This window comes from Microtus ochrogaster, chromosome 16 (assembly GCF_000317375.1).
Source record: "Microtus ochrogaster isolate Prairie Vole_2 chromosome 16, MicOch1.0, whole genome shotgun sequence".
Lineage (NCBI taxonomy): Eukaryota > Metazoa > Chordata > Mammalia > Rodentia > Cricetidae > Microtus > Microtus ochrogaster.
The window spans coordinates 23,892,714-23,914,637 of NC_022018.1; the positions used below are offsets into that span (position 1 = coordinate 23,892,714).

At 37.6% G+C, this 21,924-nt stretch overlaps 1 protein-coding gene across 2 annotated transcripts in view; it reads left to right on the top strand.

Moving 5' to 3' along the window:
* The window catches only part of Usp6nl (USP6 N-terminal like), a 127,859-nt gene that overhangs the window by 85,239 nt on the left and 20,696 nt on the right, over positions 1 to 21,924 (top strand). For both annotated transcript variants that reach the window (XM_013349059.2, XM_013349060.2), the window contains 8 exons: positions 3,764 to 3,844; positions 9,036 to 9,143; positions 14,861 to 14,970; positions 17,132 to 17,180; positions 17,923 to 18,043; positions 20,697 to 20,791; positions 21,567 to 21,632; positions 21,726 to 21,825. In XM_013349059.2, the coding sequence (XP_013204513.1) occupies positions 3,764 to 3,844; positions 9,036 to 9,143; positions 14,861 to 14,970; positions 17,132 to 17,180; positions 17,923 to 18,043; positions 20,697 to 20,791; positions 21,567 to 21,632; positions 21,726 to 21,825 (730 nt within the window). The remainder of the gene's footprint in view (positions 1 to 3,763; positions 3,845 to 9,035; positions 9,144 to 14,860; positions 14,971 to 17,131; positions 17,181 to 17,922; positions 18,044 to 20,696; positions 20,792 to 21,566; positions 21,633 to 21,725; positions 21,826 to 21,924) is intronic.

Genomic DNA, 21,924 nt, shown 5'->3' on the forward strand with positions numbered 1-21,924 from the left:
ACACCACCATTTGGGAGACAATTAGAAATTTTAGTGTATAGGCTATGAGATGATAATGATTGAATTTGAAATTTCTTGGGATATAAGAATGGTACAATGATTAGGATAAAATTTTTGTTTTTAAATGGCTGTATTCTTGGAAATATTTAGATATGATGTACTCATATCTGTGATTTTTTTAGTGTATTTGCCACACCCCCAAAATAAATAAGTAAAATTTGGCAAAAGAGTAATACTTGTTAGATTTTCATGAACTACATAGGACATATGATATGGTTTTTTTTTTAAATTTTCATGTAGGTTTGAAGTATTTCAAAATGAAAATAAGAAAAGTAATGTGCTTAAAGTCAAAAGTAAGCTGACAGAATCTATGCTGTCTGAGCTTCTCACACACACCAGCAGTTCTGATTTTCATCACACTGTGGAAACCATCTGAGAACATATGGAATGACACTTTATACCATTGTGCTACATGCGGGTATTATAAATTTTTCTGGTTGGTTGTTTCTGTATTACGTGGTGAAATCATCCTCTTTCCTACTCTACTTGGGAACCACAGGACGGTAGTAATTATTTCACATTGCTGCCTATGTCCTGCTTTATGAAACTATTTAATATGTTGTTTTAAACTCTCTTGTACAGCTGTTGTTTTAGGTAATGAAATTAAAAGATAAACATATGCTTTGGTCTCTGTGGTCAAGGAGTTAATGCTATAATAAACAACAACAACAATAATGTGATTTGAGCACTTAGTCTGCTAGTGTACATGTATTGAGTGCAACAATAATTGTAATGGTTCTCATTCTGTAGAACAGAGAACCAAGGTAAAGAAGGATCAAGTGATTTGTCCCAAGGGAAACCAATAGGAAGAGGCAGAACTCTGACTCAGCTGGGCCTTGGTCCATGCCACTAAATGCTGAGGGAATAGTTGAATTAGCTTGAACATGAAGGCATTTGGGGAGGTCCTAGATTGTAAACATTTGAACTGAATCTTGAGAAGTTACAGAAGATACTGCCAGTGAATGATGTATTAGTTACTTTCTCATTGCTTTGACAAAATATTTGACAAAAGCTTGTTTTGGAAAGGCTTTTGTTAAGGAAAGGCTTGCTTTGGCAGTTCGAGGTGCAGGGCTTATTTTGATGTGCAGTTCATCATGGCAGGGAAGTCATGGCGGTAGAAGTTAGAACGTCTGTCTGGTCACATGGCAGTCACAGGAAAACAGATGAGTTCTGGGGCTCAGATCACTTTCTACTTTTTTAGTCAGGTTCAGACCCCAACCATCCTCAGTTAACTCAGTTTAGAAACTCCCTCCCAATTATAATCAGAGCTTTGTCTCCTGTGTGGTTATACATCTGTCAAGTTGACAGTAAGCGTGAGCCATCCATCACAGGTGGTGAGGAAAAGCACCACTAGCAGACAAATAGCAGAACTTGGTCAGAGAGGCTTGGTTGTGTGTTGGGAATAACCAGCAGTTCAGGACAACAGATTTCAGTTGAGAGTGTCTGTTAAAAATCTCAGGTAGAAATCCTGACACAACTGTTGTATTCTACTTTCATTTTGGTGTAAATGAATCTGTGGCTTACTGATGCTCTGTAGCCTGTTTTTCTAAGGGCACTTAAGTTCACAATTATCATATGTGGTGTCAGTTACTCTTCAAAACAATTATTAGAACAGTCAGCTTGAGTATATTTGGTGAGAAAGTAGGTTTTAGCTATGAATTACTGATTGGAGTGGAGAGGGAGACTTTGTGCATTCAAGTCTGGGGTAGTGAAATGATAGTATTGCAGAGTTAGCACTTAAGCTTAACTGATATTTAAACTCCTATACTAGGAGATTATCCAAGGTTTAAATTTTTTATCTGTATAGAAGAAAGAAAAGCATGTTTAATGGTTCTTCAGGATGCAAAAATGGATAGCAAACATTAATATGCAAAAGTGTATCTTAAAAAAAAGAATACTACTTCCTAAAGTGGTATATTGGTAATTCATAGAAATCAAAGTGAAAGTTAGCAAGAGATGTCTGGGTCCCGTAGGGCTGCTTGGGCTAAGTGTGTGTCATGCTCTTGTGCTGATGTGGATTATTTGGGTGTTTTCCTGTTGGTAGAGGAGGAGGTTATGCTATAAGAAGTCAAAGGATGGAATGGAGAATAACAAAAACACAGCAAATGGCCCCTTAACCAGTCCCTGGTTCTTCACAGTGTGGCCTTCTCTAAAGTCAGATTTAGCACATTTAGCAAAACATTAATTAGATTTCAGTGCCCCACTGAGTTTTAAAATTAAACATATTTCTGGAACCATCTGCATCATTTTATCACTAATATAATAAAAATCATATTTATCCTTTTGAAAAATGGGAATTAATGTTCTTTTGCTCACAAGTGATCATCTTTTATTATAAAAACTTTAAAGAGTTAGAAAGTAATTAATAGAGTTTTATGAATATACCTAAAGGTAAATTCTCTAAAATCATTCTCATTGGTGAGGATCTGTTCTTAAATTCAGGATTTTCCTTAGGGATTTATGTTTTTAGATCTAAAATTATTGGTGGTGGGTGTGTGCCATCTGCCAGTGTACTGCCTGCCTGTTTGGGGCTGGATTGAAGCCAGTCAGTAAGGAGCCATAATTTTCATTCAGGAAGCATGATTGCCTGTGTTAGAAAGAATACAGGATGGTAACTGAAGACAGAAGAGAGGCGACAGCAAAGCATAAGGAGAGCCCACCTGCCTGCTCTCTCTCTCTCTCTGCCCTTGCTAGATTTGTCTCTTAAGCTCTTGTATCTGCTTCCTCAGTGACAGACCTGCCTCATGAGGCTAAAGGGAGCGTGCATCCTTGGAGTGTAAGATGAAGCTGCAGAATTGTTGCCTTTCTTGGGTAGTTGTTTCTTTTCATTGCTTTTTATCATGCATTTAGGTCTCAATACTTAGGGGGAAAGTATTTTTCCCCTGGAAACCCCAAAAGTTAAACCCTGTTAACCTGCCTCAGTGCTCAGCTCTGATGCAGATCTCAGTCTTGATATATGACATACAAGTCTCTTCAACTTGTTTCCTTTTTCAACTCTTTGAAACTTCTGTCAGCTCCATGGGGTGCTGAATGATATCAGAATCACACGTATCCCACACCACACCAGATAAATTCCATAATAATCTTTCAGCTCCTTGTGTAGGGTCTTTGACTGCTTTTCCATGTGATCTTGGTACTAGCCTATTTCATGTCAGAGTCCTTGCCACAGCGTTGTATCTCCTTTGTCAGCACACGAGGGAGGAGTCTCAGGTTACAACGCTGGCTCATTTTTGTATATTATTTCTCTAGCATGAAGCTTGTTATATATTAATCACACAGTAACTAAATTAAATTCTTTTAAAAAGCAGACTTAGTCATCAAAAATATTAATGTGCTAGAATTGAGTAAAATTAGATAAAAGAGAATTGAAACTTGTAGTTGTTTTTCTGTTGCTTTGCAAAATAACTTCAAATTTTCCTTTTAAAAAACTTTTGTAGTCTACGTTGGACCTTTCTGATTGTCTTTAAAGCCCTTTCACTGTCTTCTCACTGACAGCAAGTACCATGTGAGATTCCTGCTGTCAGCTCTTGGCTGCTATTGATACTGGTCTCACATTATCCCTCTTAGAAGCAAGTTAGGCAGGGCATTTGCTCTCTGGAATAATGTCACTTCAAAAAGCATTTTCTTTGGTTTTGTTATCTTGTGATTTATTAGTAAAGAAGTGTCAAACAAACAATAACACTGTATTTGAATTTTATTTTAGCAAAAGCAACTGGAAATTGAAAGAACTACCAAATGGCTGAAAATGCTGAAAGGATGGGAAAAATATAAGAATACCGAGAAGGTAATTTAAAATAATGTTATTTCCATATGAAGCTATTGAAATTCATTGTGGATTTTCACAGTAAGAGTTTTCCTTTAATTATTCCAATGTTTACACTCACATTTATTTTTGAAATTTTAGTTTAATGAAGCAGAATGCTTTATCTTAAAAATCTTCACGTTGGAAATAGAGTCTCCAGGTCAGAGTGGTTCCAGCAGTCAGAGCAGTGCTGGCTGTCCAGAGGTCTAGTGTAACTGGGTTTAACTGCTCTGTTAGGTCTTCTGTGCCTCAGTTTCTTCTGCTTCCACTCTGGCTTCCCTTTGGGGTCAGAATCCTTGCTGTCGTTCCAGACCTCACATCCATATCACATTGCTGAAAAAGAATGCCCTCTGAACACTTGTCCTGGAAGCAGGAGCCATCTTCTCTCCAGAAGCTTCCAGAAACCCTTGTGCTGCTCTGCCCTGAGTCCCTGCTAAGTTTTAAACCAAGTAGAGGGGTACGAGAGGGGAACCAACAAAAACTAAAACTCAAGTTCCTTAAGATCACTCCCAGTCTTGCTGAGAAGATTCAGCAGGTTAAGGTGCTGTGCAAGCCTGGTAGACCAGAGTTTGAGCCCCTAGCCCATATAAATCAAGTTGTCCTCAGACGGCCATATGAGTGCTGGAGCATGCTTTCCAAGGTTTAATGTTACCAGTTGCAACACGGTGCCAACAGTTTTCCTTCAAGTCAGAGCTTTCGTGTATTTATTGTGAGAAAATGCTTGCCAAATATAGCCATAAATCTGAAAGAGCCCTAGAACTGTGGGTGGTTAGTTGTTCTTTCAAGTATAATGGCATTCTGTGAGATGAAGCATTTGGTGCAAATTGTCATTCAGACATCTTGAGAAGCACTTTTTCCAAGGTAGGTACCAGCTCCAGAAGGACTTCTGATTTCATCAGTCAGCATATCACTGCAACCTGTGCCCAAGAGTTTAAGAGTTAATTCAATTAGTGCTTCCTATGTTAGGAACATTCCTATGTAAAACTGACCTTGTAAAAAAAAAATGAGTAAAAAGTACAGTAATTCCAAATTGTACTGTTGTTGCCTTGGTTTGTACCCTGTGGTAATAGCTTTATTACCATCCCTTTCTGCCGTCAGTGCAAAAGTCATAGTGAAAATGGAAAGAGACAGCGTGTTCATATTTTGAAAATGATTTTGGTCTCATGCTTGCAAGCCCCTAATATCTCACCTTCAGTTCATTCACAGTGTAATAGTGCTCATTTTAAAGGGATGCTGGTCTGATGGACCAACACAGGAAAACTAGCACAACCTGGCCTATAGACAACGCCTAGTAAATGCTAGTTACCTGTGTAAAGCTTTTAAAGGTGGGAAACATCCTATGCCAGAACACAACTAAGCTAACTTTTAGAACTTGTAGGTTTTTTCCCTTCTATTTCCTTACTCTTTAAATTTTTAAATTCCACTTTAGTGTCTGTGTATGTGGGTGCGTGTGTGTTACAGTGTGCAAATGGAGGTTTGAGGACAATGGTCAAGAGTCAGGTTTCTTCTAATAGATGTGGTCTCTGGGTTTTGACATTAGGTTTTCAGGCTGGACTACAGCACCTTTACCTGCTGAGCCATTGCGCTGGCCTGCATTTCTTTATACTTTCCCATGAAATCAGCCTTTCCCAAATACACACTTGTATAAGTACAAATTATTGTGTGTCAGCATAACAAGAATTGTGAAGAGCATCAGTTACTCGGGTTTTAACTGACGTAGGAGCAGCCCTGAGGCTAAGATAAAGCTCAGTGGAATAGTTTCGGTTTAAATTCCAGCTTGTCTCATACTAACCGTATGACTTTGGGGAAGATATTTAATTTTTCCACAGCAATGTTACCTTGACTCAGGGCAACAGTAATGCCTACTTTTCGAGCTGTGGTGAGGATTGAATAACCTACCTTAGTACAGCATAGGAAGTGCTGCTTGTTAGCCCAGGAAAGGCTGTTTTGCAGTGTTGGGGGAAAGCAAAGTCAAGTAAGGTTTCTTTTATTATAGGACTCTTCAGCCGTTACTGTGGACTCTGACCTGCCATTGTAGGAAAATTATTCACTGTGGAGATCTTTTGGTTATAGGATATCTCACAGAGCTAAGGTCATCGTTTTTTCTTTGTGAGCACCACAAATATCCTTATTTTAAAGTTAAATTCTTACTATTCTATTTTACACCAAAGTGAGTTAATTTTGTGTTGTTGAGTCTTTGTTTTAATATTGAGTTTAGAACTCAAGATAATTTTAAAAGGAATCACTTCGAAGTGGGAAATTAGGTACAGTTTCTGTGCTCTTATTTAATGACACACCCCCTCAGATCAGCTTGCAGCTGACAGCTCCTTTTCCTCTGTGGAAAGATTGCTCAAGCCATGATGACAGGATAAGTTTCGAAGCATCGCACCTACACTTTGGTTTCACATTCAGTCTAATAAAGTATTTGTAGGATTATGCGGCTTTATTCTTCTCCAGTCTGCACGTATCTGTTGAAGTAAGGACGTCTGTAAAGATGAGTACTTCTGCTAGGCTATTACTCTGACAGCAACTCCAGCTAATGCAGTTCCCATTAAGAGGGATTTTAGCAGAACTATTTCTTTGATGTATAATTTTAAAGCACTCTCCCATAACTATAGTGGTAGAATCATTTGATGATATATATAGTCCAATTTGGTGTGAAACAGAATGTACCTTCTAAAAGAATTACCACCTTCAATTCATACCTTGTTTTAAATTACACTGATGTAAAAAGGTAACATTTATTTTTGTTCCTTCCAAAGGGAGGGAGGAATGTTTTCTCCTCAGAGTCCCTGCTTTCATAGCGATCATGAAGAAAGGTTCTAAACATGTCTTGAAATGCACACATAGCGCTAGTGTAGAATATTTGGAGTTTTAGAGCTGAGCTTTCTTGAAGGTCATGATGGCTGTGTTCCCACAGTGATGGCCTGCCTGCTGCAACAGGGGCTTTGTTTCCTTTTAGCTGGGAGGTGTGTGCTTACATCACAGGCACACAGGGTTGTCATAGAAAATATATAGGAATGCTGTGCTAACTAACTGGAAGACCAGCAGATGGAAACTACACTACAGACTTGTCAATAAGCTATGCTTTGATGTAATGCCCGATGTTTTACAAAATTGCTAAAACTTCTATCATAATTGACAAGATGGAAGGAAAAATATGTAAACATAGCAAGTCAGTTATGTAAATGGTCAAGCATGGTCACTGCTCAGCATCTGAGGGGGCTGTTCTAGGACCCTTGTGGTTCCAGAGTCCACAGATGCACTGGTCTTTCATAACGAATGGCACAGTGTTTGTAAGTAGCCAGTGGCTAGCGTCTTTCATCTCCAGGCCAAGTGTACATGTGGTGTGAATATTTACTAGACAGCACTAACATGAAAGAAGTTTGAGACATTTGTAAAACAGTTTTTTAAAAAAATAATTTTGACTTGTGATTAAATGTAGAGATATAGAACCATGAGTCTAGAGGGCCAAGTATATTGAAAATCAATAAGTGTAATTAAAAGTTCTTATTTTAGAAACATCTTCATTACTTTTCTGATATATGTTTAATGTGCATATTTGGTTGGATGCCAGAGATATCACTTTTATATTTCTTTTAAGTTCAATTATTGTTTCAGTGTTGTCTACTCTTAAGTTCTAAAGCATTTTTTGTCACTTATCCATATACTTTAATAACTCTAGCTTGACAAAACCCATGTATTGTGGTCACTAAAGGATGACCTTTGTTCTTAAGAAATATAAACTCCATAATTGTATATCTGCTTACATGTGTGTGTTGTATGCTTATGGAAAAGGGCCCATGATTACAGTCACAGTTTGGGGGAGGTACAGATAAGTGGATCCCTGGAGCTTGCTGGACCATCAGTCTGGTCTACTTGGCAAGTACCAGACCAGTAGAGACCCTGTGTCAAGAGATGGAGGTAAACAGTACCTGAAGAATTAAGAGGAACTCCTATGTTATTATTTGGCCTGCACATACACATGCATAATATGTGTGTCTGCACACATGTACCCATGCAGCTTCTCAAACGAAAGCACAGGCGTGTGCATGCACACACCCCCTTCGAGCTTATGTGTCTAAGTTGTGAATAAAACAAAAGAATGTAATGCTTAGACTTGGGTTTCATCTCTTAGATACATCATTATGTATATGCAAGTGTTGTAAAGTCTAAAGAAATAAGTAAAATCTCAAATCCTCCTTAAGGGTTCCTGCCATAATTTATTAATAATTTCTTCTTTTGGACATTAATTTTTAAATTTCAAAGTGTTGTTATATATCACATTGTAATGACCTTAATAGATTTGTATATTGTTTTGAATGGACTTGAATCACATAATTATAAGATAAGGAAGCCTGTTGGGTCTTAAGATCCTTAGAGTAATTGCAATGTATATTTCAAGAACCTAAGATGATAATGATTACTTAGATGCCTAATGTTTTTGAAAAGCAAATTGTGGGCTGGGGAAGTACCTTAGTAGTTGAGAACACTTGCCTATCATGTGCAAGGACCTGGGCTTGATTCCCTACATAGCTGACAAAGGAGTAAAGAGGGGTCTTTGTCTTTCTTTGATGGAAATTTGCCAACTATTTTGTATGATTAGATAGGCTTATAAGAAAAGGGACAAATGGTGAGGTGGGCAGTTGAGCTAACTGGGGTCTGAGATGGCACACCATGTATTCTACAGGGAGATGGTGTTAGGAAAGAGTTTATACGATGCTGTCTGCACTCATGAGGATGCTTTCGGCACAGGACCACTTCCTACTATTTGGATCACCTTCTAGCAGTGTGGGAAAGGATGGTGTATAGTAAGGAAATGTGTAAACAAGATGAGTCACCAAAGAGCATTGGCTCTGCTCATTTTACCCTAAGGACACTTCTGTAATAGTCAGGCATTCCGATTTACCAAGTGTTCTTGACGTTTCTTTTTTTCCTATTTTCTTTTGGTAGTTTTTTATTTTTTTCCTTCTGTGATTATGTTTCCCTTTTAAGATATGAAAAAATAAATAAGTGACAAACCCTAATTGTATTGACTTATTAAAATTTATAGATTAATAGTCATGAATATCTGGAAAAGAAAACCTGAGAGATATTCAGTAGACCAATGGAAGGGACTATCTGAACTTTTGTCAGTTTGTAACCTTCTCCAGTTTCCTTCTCTTTTAATCAGTTTCATCGACGAATTTACAAAGGAATTCCACTCCAGCTCCGGGGCGAAGTCTGGGCTCTTCTTCTTGAGATCCCTAAAATGAAAGAAGAAACAAAAGACCTTTATAGTGTGAGTAGCTAAATTAACTATGAGTTTGAAGTTAAAATGCAAAATCGTTTCTCTTTGTTTTTAAGGTGATAGGGTATTCTCCGGTCACCTGAAATTGTATTGAGATTTCATTGTTTACTGTTTTGTTGTTGTTTTTTTTTTAGTGCCAGTCTACTCAAATTTTAGATCAAGTGTTGTCTGTATCGACCACTATTGTTAGACACTGACAGTGATCCATTAGTGCTAGGGTATATTTATAAGGAAAGTTGACTTACGTTTGGTTGTTCTACTAATAAGAAGATTTATATCATGTTTAGAGTTTATGGGGAAGGTAAAAGCAGAATCCCATTTTTCTAACACTGCCTGTGTGTACTCTTTCTAAACCTAAGTTTATATTAACCTTTGAAAAGAATAAGAATTTACATCTAAGATTCTTAGATCCATAGGTTTTAAAGTATGTTCCATAGAAAATGTATTTACATAGAATGAATAACAACAGAACAAATGGGGAAAAAAGAAAAATCATTTTAAACCCAGGCAGTTGTAAAAGACACCTTAGTGTCTTTTGGTATTTTTCTTCTCTATGTGCGAACTCAGATGAAAGCTTGCCAAATGAAAGAGAATAAGCAGTAGTTAAAGAATTAATAGTTTTATGAGAGTACGGGGCTTCACACAGGCAGTGAATTTTGTGTTTCAGGGTATTAGAGTTTGATATTACTTTAGACTAGTGATAAGATTATTATTAGCATCAAGTTTTTAGAGCCCATCTTCAAAGTGATGTTTACCTGAGAGAGCACACATACAGTTTAACTCTAGCCCTTAGAACAGTGTGCCCAGCATACAGCACGTGCTCAGTAACTATCTGGTTAATAAGTGAACACAGAAATTAGCCAGACCACACAGTACTTTTGTCTGCATACTGCATTCATTTCCAGGGCTGCGGGTGACCAAAGTCAGCAGTCTGTCCTGTCACACACAGTTCTGGAGGATAGAGTTCAGAAGTTAGTGTTGCAGCAGGGAAGACTCCTTCCTGGCCTTCTGCCAACCTCTGCTGGCTGCCCGCAATTGTTAGTGTTCCTTGGCTGTAGCTCTGTAGCTCCTTCTCTGCCTCCTGTGTCACATGTCACGTGTCTCCTCCCTGATAAGGTTGCCAGCCCTTGGATTTCAGTTTTGTTGTTGTGCACATGCTCTCTTCTGAGCTTAATGGTGATTTCAAAGTCTCTGCTTCCCTATAAGGCCACATGCACTGGTTCTGGGTGAACACGAGGGGACACTCTTCAACCTAATATAAATATAAATATATATTTATATATATATATATATTTTTTCCCTAGTTCACATAAGAGAGTGGTTTAGTAACCCAGTAACAACAAAACAAATGAGTGTTAAGGCTCCCAAGCTAATTGTTTAGTTTGATACCTTCAGACATTACAATTATTACTTAATTCTCCTCATGACATCATTTAATCGTGCCTTCTTTTTCTGACCTTCTTTCCTTGTCCCTCTATAAAAATGACTTACATTTCTGTCTGCACTATGCCATGAAGTGATTTTTCCTTTTTTAATCTACCAAGGTATTATGTTCCGAGATGGAGCCTGGCATGTTTGTACATTCAGGCCTTTGGCTTCATCTGCAGGCGTCTGTGCCTCTTGTTGGAGCAGAGCTCTGCATGGTGTTACACAGCACACAAAGGTAAAGGAGTGCAGTGTGCAGAGCTGGCGCTTCCTGTGAGGACACGAGACTGTGCAGATATTTGCATTCTAGAGAGTGCATGACATTTAGACAGCCAAATAAAAGCATTAACTGAGCTGAAATCCACGGAGTCTCAGTGGACTAGAAGACTTGAGTGGGGAGAAAAAATAGGTTGAGTTTTCAAGGTGCTTTAGAATGCCTTTCTGATTCCCTTTCTCCAGCTGGGATCTGGTTGGTTTTAGTTTGAAGCTTTGTATTGTTGTATTTTGGAAACATCTTTCCTACTTCACCTTGTGGAGCATTGACCTTGTTAGGATACTTTATGGACATTATTTGCGTGTTGTACGGGGATTGTCTTACTTAAGTCTTGCCATTACAGCATGAGGCAGGTTTTACTACTATTTTCTGTATCATTATCGTTTCATTTAACAGACCAGGAACCTGAGCTTAGCAAGGTTTTGTAACTTCTCACCCAGGGTGAGCAAAGAACCCAGTCTGTTCTGGCTCCAAACCAGTGTTTCCCCTTTTCATTTAATTATATCACATTTGTGTCTGTCTTGAATTTAGAAACATATGTTAAAGTGGCAGAAAGCCCATGCACCATGGTTCTAAAACTCCACAGCATGAGCCTAGTTCAGGCTTCTGGGAGGAACCCCACAGACACTGCTGGCCTTTCATCTCACTGCCGCCCTGTCAGCCTCTCTCTACAGTATAGGCTCAGTAGGTCTCTTCCTTTTAGTGAAAGCATTCCTCCATGTTATCACTGTGGTACTTGTGAATATGGATCTCCCTGTTGGGTAGCTGTAGAGTCTGCTCACCTACTTGTTAGTGGGGTGTGGGTAGGGGGTGCTGTGTTTGTTTCACTGCATCTGCTACCTGTAAATTCCTTGGAACATAAATAACATTTCTGCCCAGTGCACTTTTACCTGCTTCCTTGCCTTTGCTTCTGTCTTAATGTCTTTACTGTGATTTTCATGTCTTTGAGAAAAGCCAGTCTTATAGATATGTTTGGGTCTTTTTTTTTCCTTCAGCTAAATTTTATTTTAAGACATTTTTTGGTCATGTCTTTCTTCCTATGTTTTAACATCTCAGTGCTTACCAGGAGGCCTTTAGAACAAGTGAAGCCTCTATATTTGACTGTTTCCTTAACAATAAAAGATATTTAAAAACCAAATATATACAGGTTACTATTTGTATTGCTTCAAAACTCTGGAACATACTGTGGTTATTCTTCATGTTTTCTTTTGGGTATATTGTATTGCTGAGGATGAAACAGGCCTCTCATAGACTAGAAAAACGTTATCTCACTGGGTCACTCCCCAGGCCACTCTCCTGTTTTAAAAAGCTGCAGAAGGTCACACCTCAAAACACAGTAAAATACTTAACATATAGACACATAAATGTCAAGCCCATGTATATTCTAGACATAATCACTTTTCCTTTTAACTTAGGGGTTAAAGTTATGATTCCAATATATGTATTGGAATTAATTTAGACTCAGTTGTATCACCAGTATATGATAAATGACTCTATATGAATGTGTGTCTATGGATAATGATTTATACTTAAACATAGGTAAATACAAATAGTTACAAATTTTAATCATCTTTCTGGTTAAACACTGGTAATGAAAACAGTCATAATTTAGCTCCCTTTCCCCAGAAATGCCACCAAATTGACATCAGAGTTTTAAAAAAGGCAAACCTATAAGGAATAAGAAAATGAAAAAATCATGTCTGCCACAGTTTGGACCGCAGAGTGCAGAGAGTGCAGACAGGCAGACAGAGTAAACAAAACAAATCTGAGGAATCTAAGTTCTGTTCTGGCAGTAGGAATCTGGAGAAGCCACATGGTTTATGTCTTTAATCTCTAGAGGACTTGGTAATTACCACCTGTAGGTACCTCAGGACATAAAGGTGAAGCTGAACACTGAAGTGACTGAAAGTCTGTGGGTAAAGCAGTTGGGAGCAAGTCCCCAAGTCTCCTCCAGCACAGGCCCAGGACTGTAGGTCTCTTACTGGGAGAAGGTGAAGCAGCTGCTATCCTAGCTGTGCAGGGGAGTATAATACCCCACTTTTGGTACAGTTAGCTTTTTTCTCAGGAATACCAACAATTAGATGCCAGTCAGGAGCTGGAGAGAGATTCCCTGGGATATGTGACCAGTGCAAGAAAATAGACACAAAGACCTTCTAGGGGCTGCACTGCAGCTGCTCTGTTACATCTCCACTCTACAGAGACATCACTGCCCACTGTCGTGAAGCTCCATCTGGGCACATAGCTTTGTTTAATGCCTTACTTTCAAGTGGAAACACATAACACAAATATTAGTAGTCATTTGAGGAAAAGGACTTAAATTGGAGACAAATAAAAACAAGTGGAAAAATGCACTTGCAAGAAACAGATCATGGAATAAGAAGAAAACCTAAAAGATTGTTCTTAGTATCTTCAGAGAAATGAAATCGACATTGCACCAACAAAACAGTATAGTAAGCTATAAAAAGGAGCATTCTGTAATAGCAAAGACCTTAAGAATATAAAAAAAGTAATGAAAAACTTAATCAAAAATAATTGGAAATTTTCAGAAAATAAAATTTAAAGGCACAGATACTAAAAGAGAAAAAAGAACATGAGCTTGATTAGAAGATCCCACACTATAATAACCAAGCTCCTGAAAGAAAATGGAATCATGCCAGGGGAGGAAGAGGAAATTGACATAGGAATCCAGAATTATTAAAGACAGCTTTGCAGAGATGAGAGATGTATGAGTTTGTAAGATTGAAGTGCCCAAATCTGTGGATGAAAATAGGTCCAAAACAAGTAAAGAAATGGACAACCTCCAAACAGAGTGCTCCCACCAGCTCCAGAGAAGGAAAGATCTCACCTAGAAACGAAGAATTCCAGTGGCAGCACAGGAGGCCAGGAAATGGTAAAGCACTGCCTTTTGAGCAAGAATGCTTCTAATTTAGAATTCTCAAGCAGGTTTGAAAGAGAAGTCATCAGATATTTAAGATTTCCAAACCTTTGTACTTCTGTGGTGCCCATTCACAGCAGCTATTGGAGAATGCAGTCCATAAACCAAGACCCAGGAATCGGGGACCCAAGCTCAGAGCAAAGCTAAGGAAGTCCTAAGACCAGAGGCAGTGGCCTTGAGGACAGGCCAACCTAAGCAGAAGACTGGCTGCTTTGGGAGAAAGTTTAAGAAGTTGGCCACTAAGCCGGCCTCGGTAATGCACGTCTTTAATCCCAGCACTTGGGAGGCAGTGGCTACAGGTAACTAGATCTCTGTGAGTTCAAGGCCAACCTTGTCTATATAGTGAGTTCCAGGCTAGCTAAGGCTGCTCAGTGAGCCCCTGTCTCAAACAAACAAACAAACAAACAAACAAAAGATACAAAGAAAAGAAACTGGATACTCTGTGAATTCTACAGAGTGCTTCAGATTGGTGTTGGATTTCCTGCAAGAATATAGAAAGTGAAGCAAATGAAGAAGCAGTAATTCATTCTAAGCAAAGAAAATCCTGAGCTAGAGGAAAAAGAATTTTTTTTTAAAGATTTATTTATTATGTATACAACATTCTGCCTCCATGTATGCCCACACACCAGAAGAGGGCGCCAAATCTCATTACAGATGGTTGTGAGCCACCATATGGTTGCTGGGAATTGAACTCCGGACCTTTGCTCTTAACCGCTGAGCCATCTCTCCAGCCCCGGAAAAAGAATTTTTTGAAGAGTGCACCACTCAGCCATGTTAGTCCTACAAACCTGATCTAAATCTGATACCATGGAAGGGAAAGGCTGTGAGCAGAGTAGATGGGGGCATGGAAGGAAGGAAACGTTTTCTTTGTGTGTCTTTTTATATTGCCTAGATCTTTCTTTAAGCCATGGGAATTATTTCCCTAGCCCTACCCTCTGCCAATAAATTCATGCATGCATGCATGCATGCATACATACATACAGTTTTTAATTAGGAGCATTTTGCTATTTATCATAGAGTTTCAGCAAGTATTTTTCATGAAAATATATTTTCTTCTCCTCTTTTCTTCTTCAGAAATTAAAACACAGAGCACGAGGTTGTTCACCTGACATCAGACAAATAGACCTTGACGTGAACCGCACATTTAGGAACCATATTATGTTTAGAGACAGATACGGCGTTAAGTAAGTAAAGTTTAATATTATAAAATGTGAATAATGCATGTACAAATGGTCTTTATTGGAGTCTTTAAGATGAACTGTACTTTTAGGATGTCTTGTTTGTACTATAATTTTTATTTTGATCCTAAAAGTTTTTGTAGATCATTTAATTCCATGTTGAGTGAAACTGGGGTCTGACTTAATTTACCATTTTAAAACATTGGCATAGTACATGTTGTAAAATTGGTAAGGAATTATTTTATGATTGTAAAATTCTTAAACATATTTTGTAGGTACTAGGGAGGCTGAGGCAGGAGGATTGCAAGTTTGAGGTCATTTATAGATGTGAGAGCATGTATTTATTTGAAAACTGTTGGTAATAAGTTTATCTCTCAAACTGTGACCTCATGAATAAATGGAACCTGAAAGAAGAAAATGAATTAAATGAGAAGTTAATGTATGGAGTACAACAGAGCATTTGTCCTTACCACAGTGGCCATCACTGTGTCAGTGTAGTAATGAAATGACACTATTTTGCCGACCTATGTATCATTTAGAATCCGATCAGCAACGCAAAAACTGTAGGCTACAGTGTTAAGATCTGCTTGACCAGGAAGGGCAGGCTGGAAAGTTCAGTCTGTGTGTGCCTTGGATAATTTTCCTGACTCAAATTTAGTAAACAACGGATTTAATCACATCTGTAAAACTCTTGAGCACAGCACCTAGGTCAGTACTTAAATAATAAGGGAATTGCAGCCTAACTGGTATAGTTGACCATTGCAGCTTGTCCCTGTGAATTTGGTGCTCACACACATCCCTTTAAACCATTCTGATTCCATGTGAGGCTGTAACAAAATCATACATCTGTCTAGTCTGATGCAACTATTTTGTTCACAGCTGAAAACACATTAACTCTGTCCACAAGTGCATTTCAAGTCCTTTGCTGCTAGTCACGCTTAAATAGTATATATATTTAATATATATACTATATATAACTGTATAATAGTGTAACTGTAGTATAGAGTCACCTATTAGTACTTCTAATATAAGACAGCGAGAGAAAGAAAATACTAATATATAGGCATTCACACCAAAATAGAAGGGAAAAGTACAGTTATCCCTATGACTGGCCATGTGTCATGGTGTTTATAAATACATTTTTTCATTACCCATCCCTCAGCAAGTACCTCAGCTGTGTTATAGGACTTAGGGCTTCAATCCTGAAAAATCTGAACCATTATCAGTCTCTCTAAATAATGTTGCTATAGTTTTCCATACACATATACTCTTTGTATGTACTTAGTACGTACATGCTAAGAAATTCCCCAAATAGTCTCCTTTATTCCAGGTGTGATTTCTTTGTGTCCTTTAGGTAGTACCATCAACCTCTCACATAGGGATCAAGACATCCTGACTAATGTAGTCACCTCTTTTGCCTGTTGAGCCCAGAAATGACATAAGAAACCCAAAGCAGTTGTGTGGTCGTTTCACTTCCAAGTTGATGGAGTCACTGTTGTGTCTCCCTCTAGTCTCATTCCTCTTTTCTGTCTTGTTCTGCTTTGGGATTTTGAGGTAGGGTCTCACTAGATAGCCCAGGATGATGGCTTAGAACTTGTGATCCTCCTGCCTTAGCCCCTGGGTGCTGGTATTACAGATGTTCACCACCAGGCCAGTTCTGTTAGAAGTAAGATTAAGTCAGCAAAGATTGAAGTGGCACAAACTTCAGCAGTGAGTTGTCAGGAATGTAGTGGGTGCAGCCCCCTACCTTCACTCTGATGGGTAATCTAGTCTTAGGATGGGACTGTTCTACTTCCTTGGGAATGTCTTGCCGGACTGCCATTTCCTGCACTTAGCTACTGCTCTAAGAGTCTTCAAGAGGCCGTCCATATGTTATTTCACTAGAGGCTTCAGAGTAAGATCAGCGAAGCCTTAGTACTTCCCATATGAAGTTTTTCTATCTGAATGTATGATAATGTCTCAAATAAACTATTATTTTATATTGAGAATTCTGGTTCAATTTGAGCTTGGTATGCTTTTTTTTTTTAAAAAAAAAAAAACTACAGTAGTAATTTTATTTGAATTCTTTTTGTTTTTAGTCAGCCTGTTTTTTTTTAAGTTTGTAATTTTAAAAATTAAATTCTTTTAAAAACTAAATTATGTTTAATATAAATTTTCAATTCTCTAGGCAACAATCCTTATTCCATGTTCTTGCTGCATATTCTATCTATAATACGGTAAGTTGGGTCCTGCTTGCCTAGTTCTTTGAATTGTATTCTGAAGAACCAATGATTCTTGTTGGCACTCTATATAACATGGCACTTGTAGGCCATTTCTTCATGTCAGATGGTCTGCATAGTCCCATGAGCTCTGATGTTTTTATAGCTCCCATGTTAACCCAAGATCCGATTTGGAAGTAGGAAAACCTAGATAGGACTACAGGATGCCTTCCCTCCAGATTATTCTTGTTTTGTTATATTTTTGTGGTCTTTGGTTTTCTTTTTTAAGCATTTAAGATTAGGCATGGCAGGGCAGGAGAGGGAGCGGTGGCCTGCTGGCAGGTCCTGTTGGGATACCCTAACTTCTCACCTGTGGGAGGTCTGCGAGGGGTTGACTAAAATTAACCTTGTGTCTGCAGAAACACAGAGGGGACAAGACAGAAAACTGAGATTTTTGGGAACAGTTTGCCAGCTTCTGAGAACCATATATTAAATAAAATTAATATTCACATTGTTAGAGACTGTATTGCCATATTACATGTAAAAGTTTTTTTTTAAATGTATCTTGTTCCCCACACCTGTTTACTCTTAAGCACAGTTGAAATCTTGTATAGCATGTGTCCCGATGCTGTAGATATTACAACAGTTATCTCTAGAATTGCCCAGGCATTTCCTGGTATTTTACAGATTAACCTTTCTCATGTATGTGTTCATGGAATTTGATTTTTAAGCCCCCAGTCTGTGTTTCATTGCTCCTTAGGAAGTCGGGTACTGTCAAGGGATGAGCCAGATAACAGCCCTACTCCTCATGTACATGAACGAGGAAGATGCCTTCTGGGCCCTGGTCAAACTCTTCTCAGGCCCCAAACATGCTATGCATGGTAAGAAAACCTCATACATAAGGATAAACAAGCAGAGGGAAAGCAAACGGAAGGAAAACAAATGATACCTAGTGAATTTAGGACAGCAGATGTCAATCCCAGGCCTTCTTCCAGCCTTACGTTTCATTCCATCTTAAGGAAAAGGCTAATAACAAAATTTGACAAATTTTCACAAAATGCATAACACTTTGGTTTGTTTTCAAATTAACAGATTGAGTTTAATGGCCTTTTTCTTACATTTGCCAAGAAAATACACTAAACTTTATTTCATTGTTCTCATTTTGCAACTCGTTTTAGGAGTGAAAGTAGTATTTGTTCCCAGAAAGCAGGATTATGTGTTGTTTTGTCCCTAGTGCCATCTATATTATCTGATAGCAGCTTTAAGACCAGTCGAATAGCTGAGGTCATCACTCAGTATTAGAGCACCTCTCTTGCATGTGCAAGGCCATGAAGCCAATGTACTAGTTATACAAGACAGTGTTAGGTGAACCACTTAGGTTCACTTTGTGAGTATTTATGCTTATAGAGTGGATGACCCTAGCACAGAGAATGCTCATTTAAATATTTCAAGATTAGAATTCTCCATAGTCTTATTACATAGTAAATCTGACAGGCTCTTTTTAGAAAAGGGTGGGCTTGTGCATGTGCTTTTGTCTTGCTCCCTATGTTCCTCACTGGTTATTTAACAGATATCTGCATAATAACTGATTCTGGGTACTTTGAGTGCCTTAAATGGACTCCAGAAGCAAGACATACTGTTGTATCAAGCTACTATCTAGTAACCTGTTTGATTTAAAAAGACACCTTGACAGAAAGAACTTGTCATCATTGGTCTTTCTCTGGGCTCCTTGTGTGATGGTGTTGCCAAGCCATCCTGGAATATCATGGAGCTTTTTCTACTTTGGTAATAGGTTAATTGTGTGATGATGTTTTCCTGTACTTTTTGAAAATGGACTTTTCTTTTAAACCTCTTCTGCTGACTTAGCTTCAGCTGTCACCAACTAATCTTTAATCAGTCTTAATTTTACAGCCCTATTATTCTTACAGTTTAGTTTAGGCCATTTTTATGGGTAACTTTATACTTGAGGGATTATTTGTCTCTAGATCTGGGCAGTTTTGTGACTGATGGTTACCTTTGATCTTTATATTTTTTTATGTGAAAATTGTAAGTATATGGGATCAACCCAGAACTGGGCAGAGACCAATTTAAAATACTGAGGCCAGGATGTCACTGAAAAGTGAATAAATGTTAGACAATCATAGCATGTTTAAGCTGGTTCTTACTGAAGTGCATTGGCTTTTTAAAAAACAAGTCAGATTTTCTTGAAATTTTCCTATCTCCCATTCCTCTCTAATTGACCATGAAAGTGGTTCCAATTGAAAGATAAAGATTTTTAAATAAAATCATTTTACTGTTTAAAAAAAAACTATTTCTGAGGGACAAAAATCTTTGTAAATTTTTACACACATCTTCAAAAGTGAACCTAAGTTGTAAGTGCAGTGTTTCGTTGCTCTTTTCTTGGTTCTTGGGTCCCTATTACTCTGACTTTACTTCCAATGGAAATCACAAATGTGAATTTTGTGTAGTTTTATTAACCAGTATCCGGTGACATTTACAAAACTGTATGTGCATTTTCTTAAGGGGTTGTGTTAGAAAATATACTAATTCAGTGTATTAGGATCTCCCATTATACTTGCTATTATGTTTAGAAAACCATTGCTTTTTAAATTACTTGTTATGTGGAGAGTTTAATGTACTCTCAGATAAACAAATATGTGAGACTATATGCTAAAGCAAAATGGGTTTCATTAAATCTGAAAGAAAGCTTAATGTTTATAAACTATTGTCAATAATGAATATCTAAGGAGAATCTGTCCATCATACCTTTTCCTGGGTTCTTAGGAAACCAAAAGATGTCGTTTAAATCTCCCAGATGTGCTTAGAAACTAGGTTTGAAAATACTAATTGTAGGAATAAAGTCTATTGAGTATATGTTCTTGAAATGATTGAATAAATACCTGAAAAGGAACTTCTGAATAAAAAATAGTTATAAATTCAGTGAACTAAATATGCAAGTTAGTATTAATTTACCATTTACAGTCAATTACTTTTTAGAAAGTAATTGTGTATAGGTTTTGGTATAACCTTAAGTGTCTGCATGTTTTAGCTAATGTTAAATATAGCTTATGAAAAGAATTTAAAAGTGATTTTAATGTAAGAAATGTAGAAATACAGTAGTGAAATTGTTAGTGTATTCTTGGCAAACAGTAAGATGTGAAAGGCAGTAGCAGTAGAACAGAGTGGTTGTCAGGACTGAAGAGCTTAAAGTCACAGCCAGCAGAAAGGAGGCTGTTTGATAAATAAATTCCGTTTCCATTGTCTTTTGGTGTTAAACATTTCCTCCTAATTTAGAAATATGTTTTCCTCTTTATTAGTTCTACAAAGTAAAGGCGGTAGTTAGCAAGCAAGTACTAGCTAAAAGTTTTACTCTCCAAAGCTCACATGAAATTATTTCCATGATGAGGAAGAAAACACCCTGGTAACTAAGGATGTTGGTTTTGTTTTACAAGTTCAAATACAATATATTATATTTTTAAGTTGGGGTTTTGTTGGTATTGTCTCTGAAGTTCTGATTTTATGTTTGTGTTCTAGGCTTTTTTGTCCAAGGTTTTCCTAAACTATTGAGATTTCAAGAACATCATGAAAAAATTCTGAATAAATTTCTGTCCAAACTTAAGCAACATTTGGTAGGTAGATGTGTCACTGACTTATAGCCTCCTACACTGAGAGTGAAGCTGCAGTAATTAATTAAATTTAGCAGGTGTTCCCTGTTTCTGGTTACCTCACTATGGAATCATAATCCTTGATTGTTTAAAGAACATCGGATTTGTAAAATTTAGTATTAATAGACTACTACAGTCCTAATTCATAGGTTCAGATTACTTCTATGAAGTTGATAAATACTACTAACAAAAGCTTTAAAATGTGTGATTTCTCCATTATGTTTTAGGTTTTAAATTGTACAAAAAGCATTATAAGAAGCATAAAAACTGCTTCCTTATGAACACATGCATGCTTTACTATAAAATATAATGGTGCAATGAAGCAGTTCACTGCAAAATGTACTAATGATTGTGTTATAGTCCTATCATGGTGACATATTCCTGTGATAATTCTTTTTTTTATTTGTTTATTTATTATGTATACAATATTCTGTCTGTGTGTATGTCTGCAGGCCAGAAGAGGGCACCAGACCTCATTACAGATGGTTGTGAGCCACCATGTGGTTGCTGGGAATTGAACTCAGGACCTTTGGAAGAGCAGGCAAGGCTCTTAACCACTGAGTCATCTCTCCAGCCCATCCTGTGATAATTCTTATTAGTTAAATTTTGGGATTAAAAATAGGAATAGAAAAACAAAGTATGAAACTATGAGATGGTTATTTGCTCACCTTTGACAGCCTCCTTACTATTGCTATTTTGTTTGTTACAACTCAGAAATTATGAGATCTTTGTTTTTTAGGATTCTCAAGAAATCTACACAAGTTTTTATACAATGAAATGGTTTTTTCAGTGTTTTCTTGATCGAGTAAGTACTTTTTATAAACCTCTTTATGAAAGTGCACAGCCAAGGTAAGGGAAGCACTAACAGTACCTTGCTCTGCTTTGTTCTTTGCTGCAGACTCCTTTTACGCTGAACCTCAGGATATGGGACATCTACATCTTTGAAGGAGAGCGAATTCTTACTGCTATGTCTTACACAATCTTGAAGTTACACAGAAGTAAGGAAACGTTTGGCTGCAGAGACTTTACAAAAGTCAAGGCTTATTTTATAACTCCTGCTAGCTTGGGCTCCCTCTACCTCATGTTTTTTTTTTTTT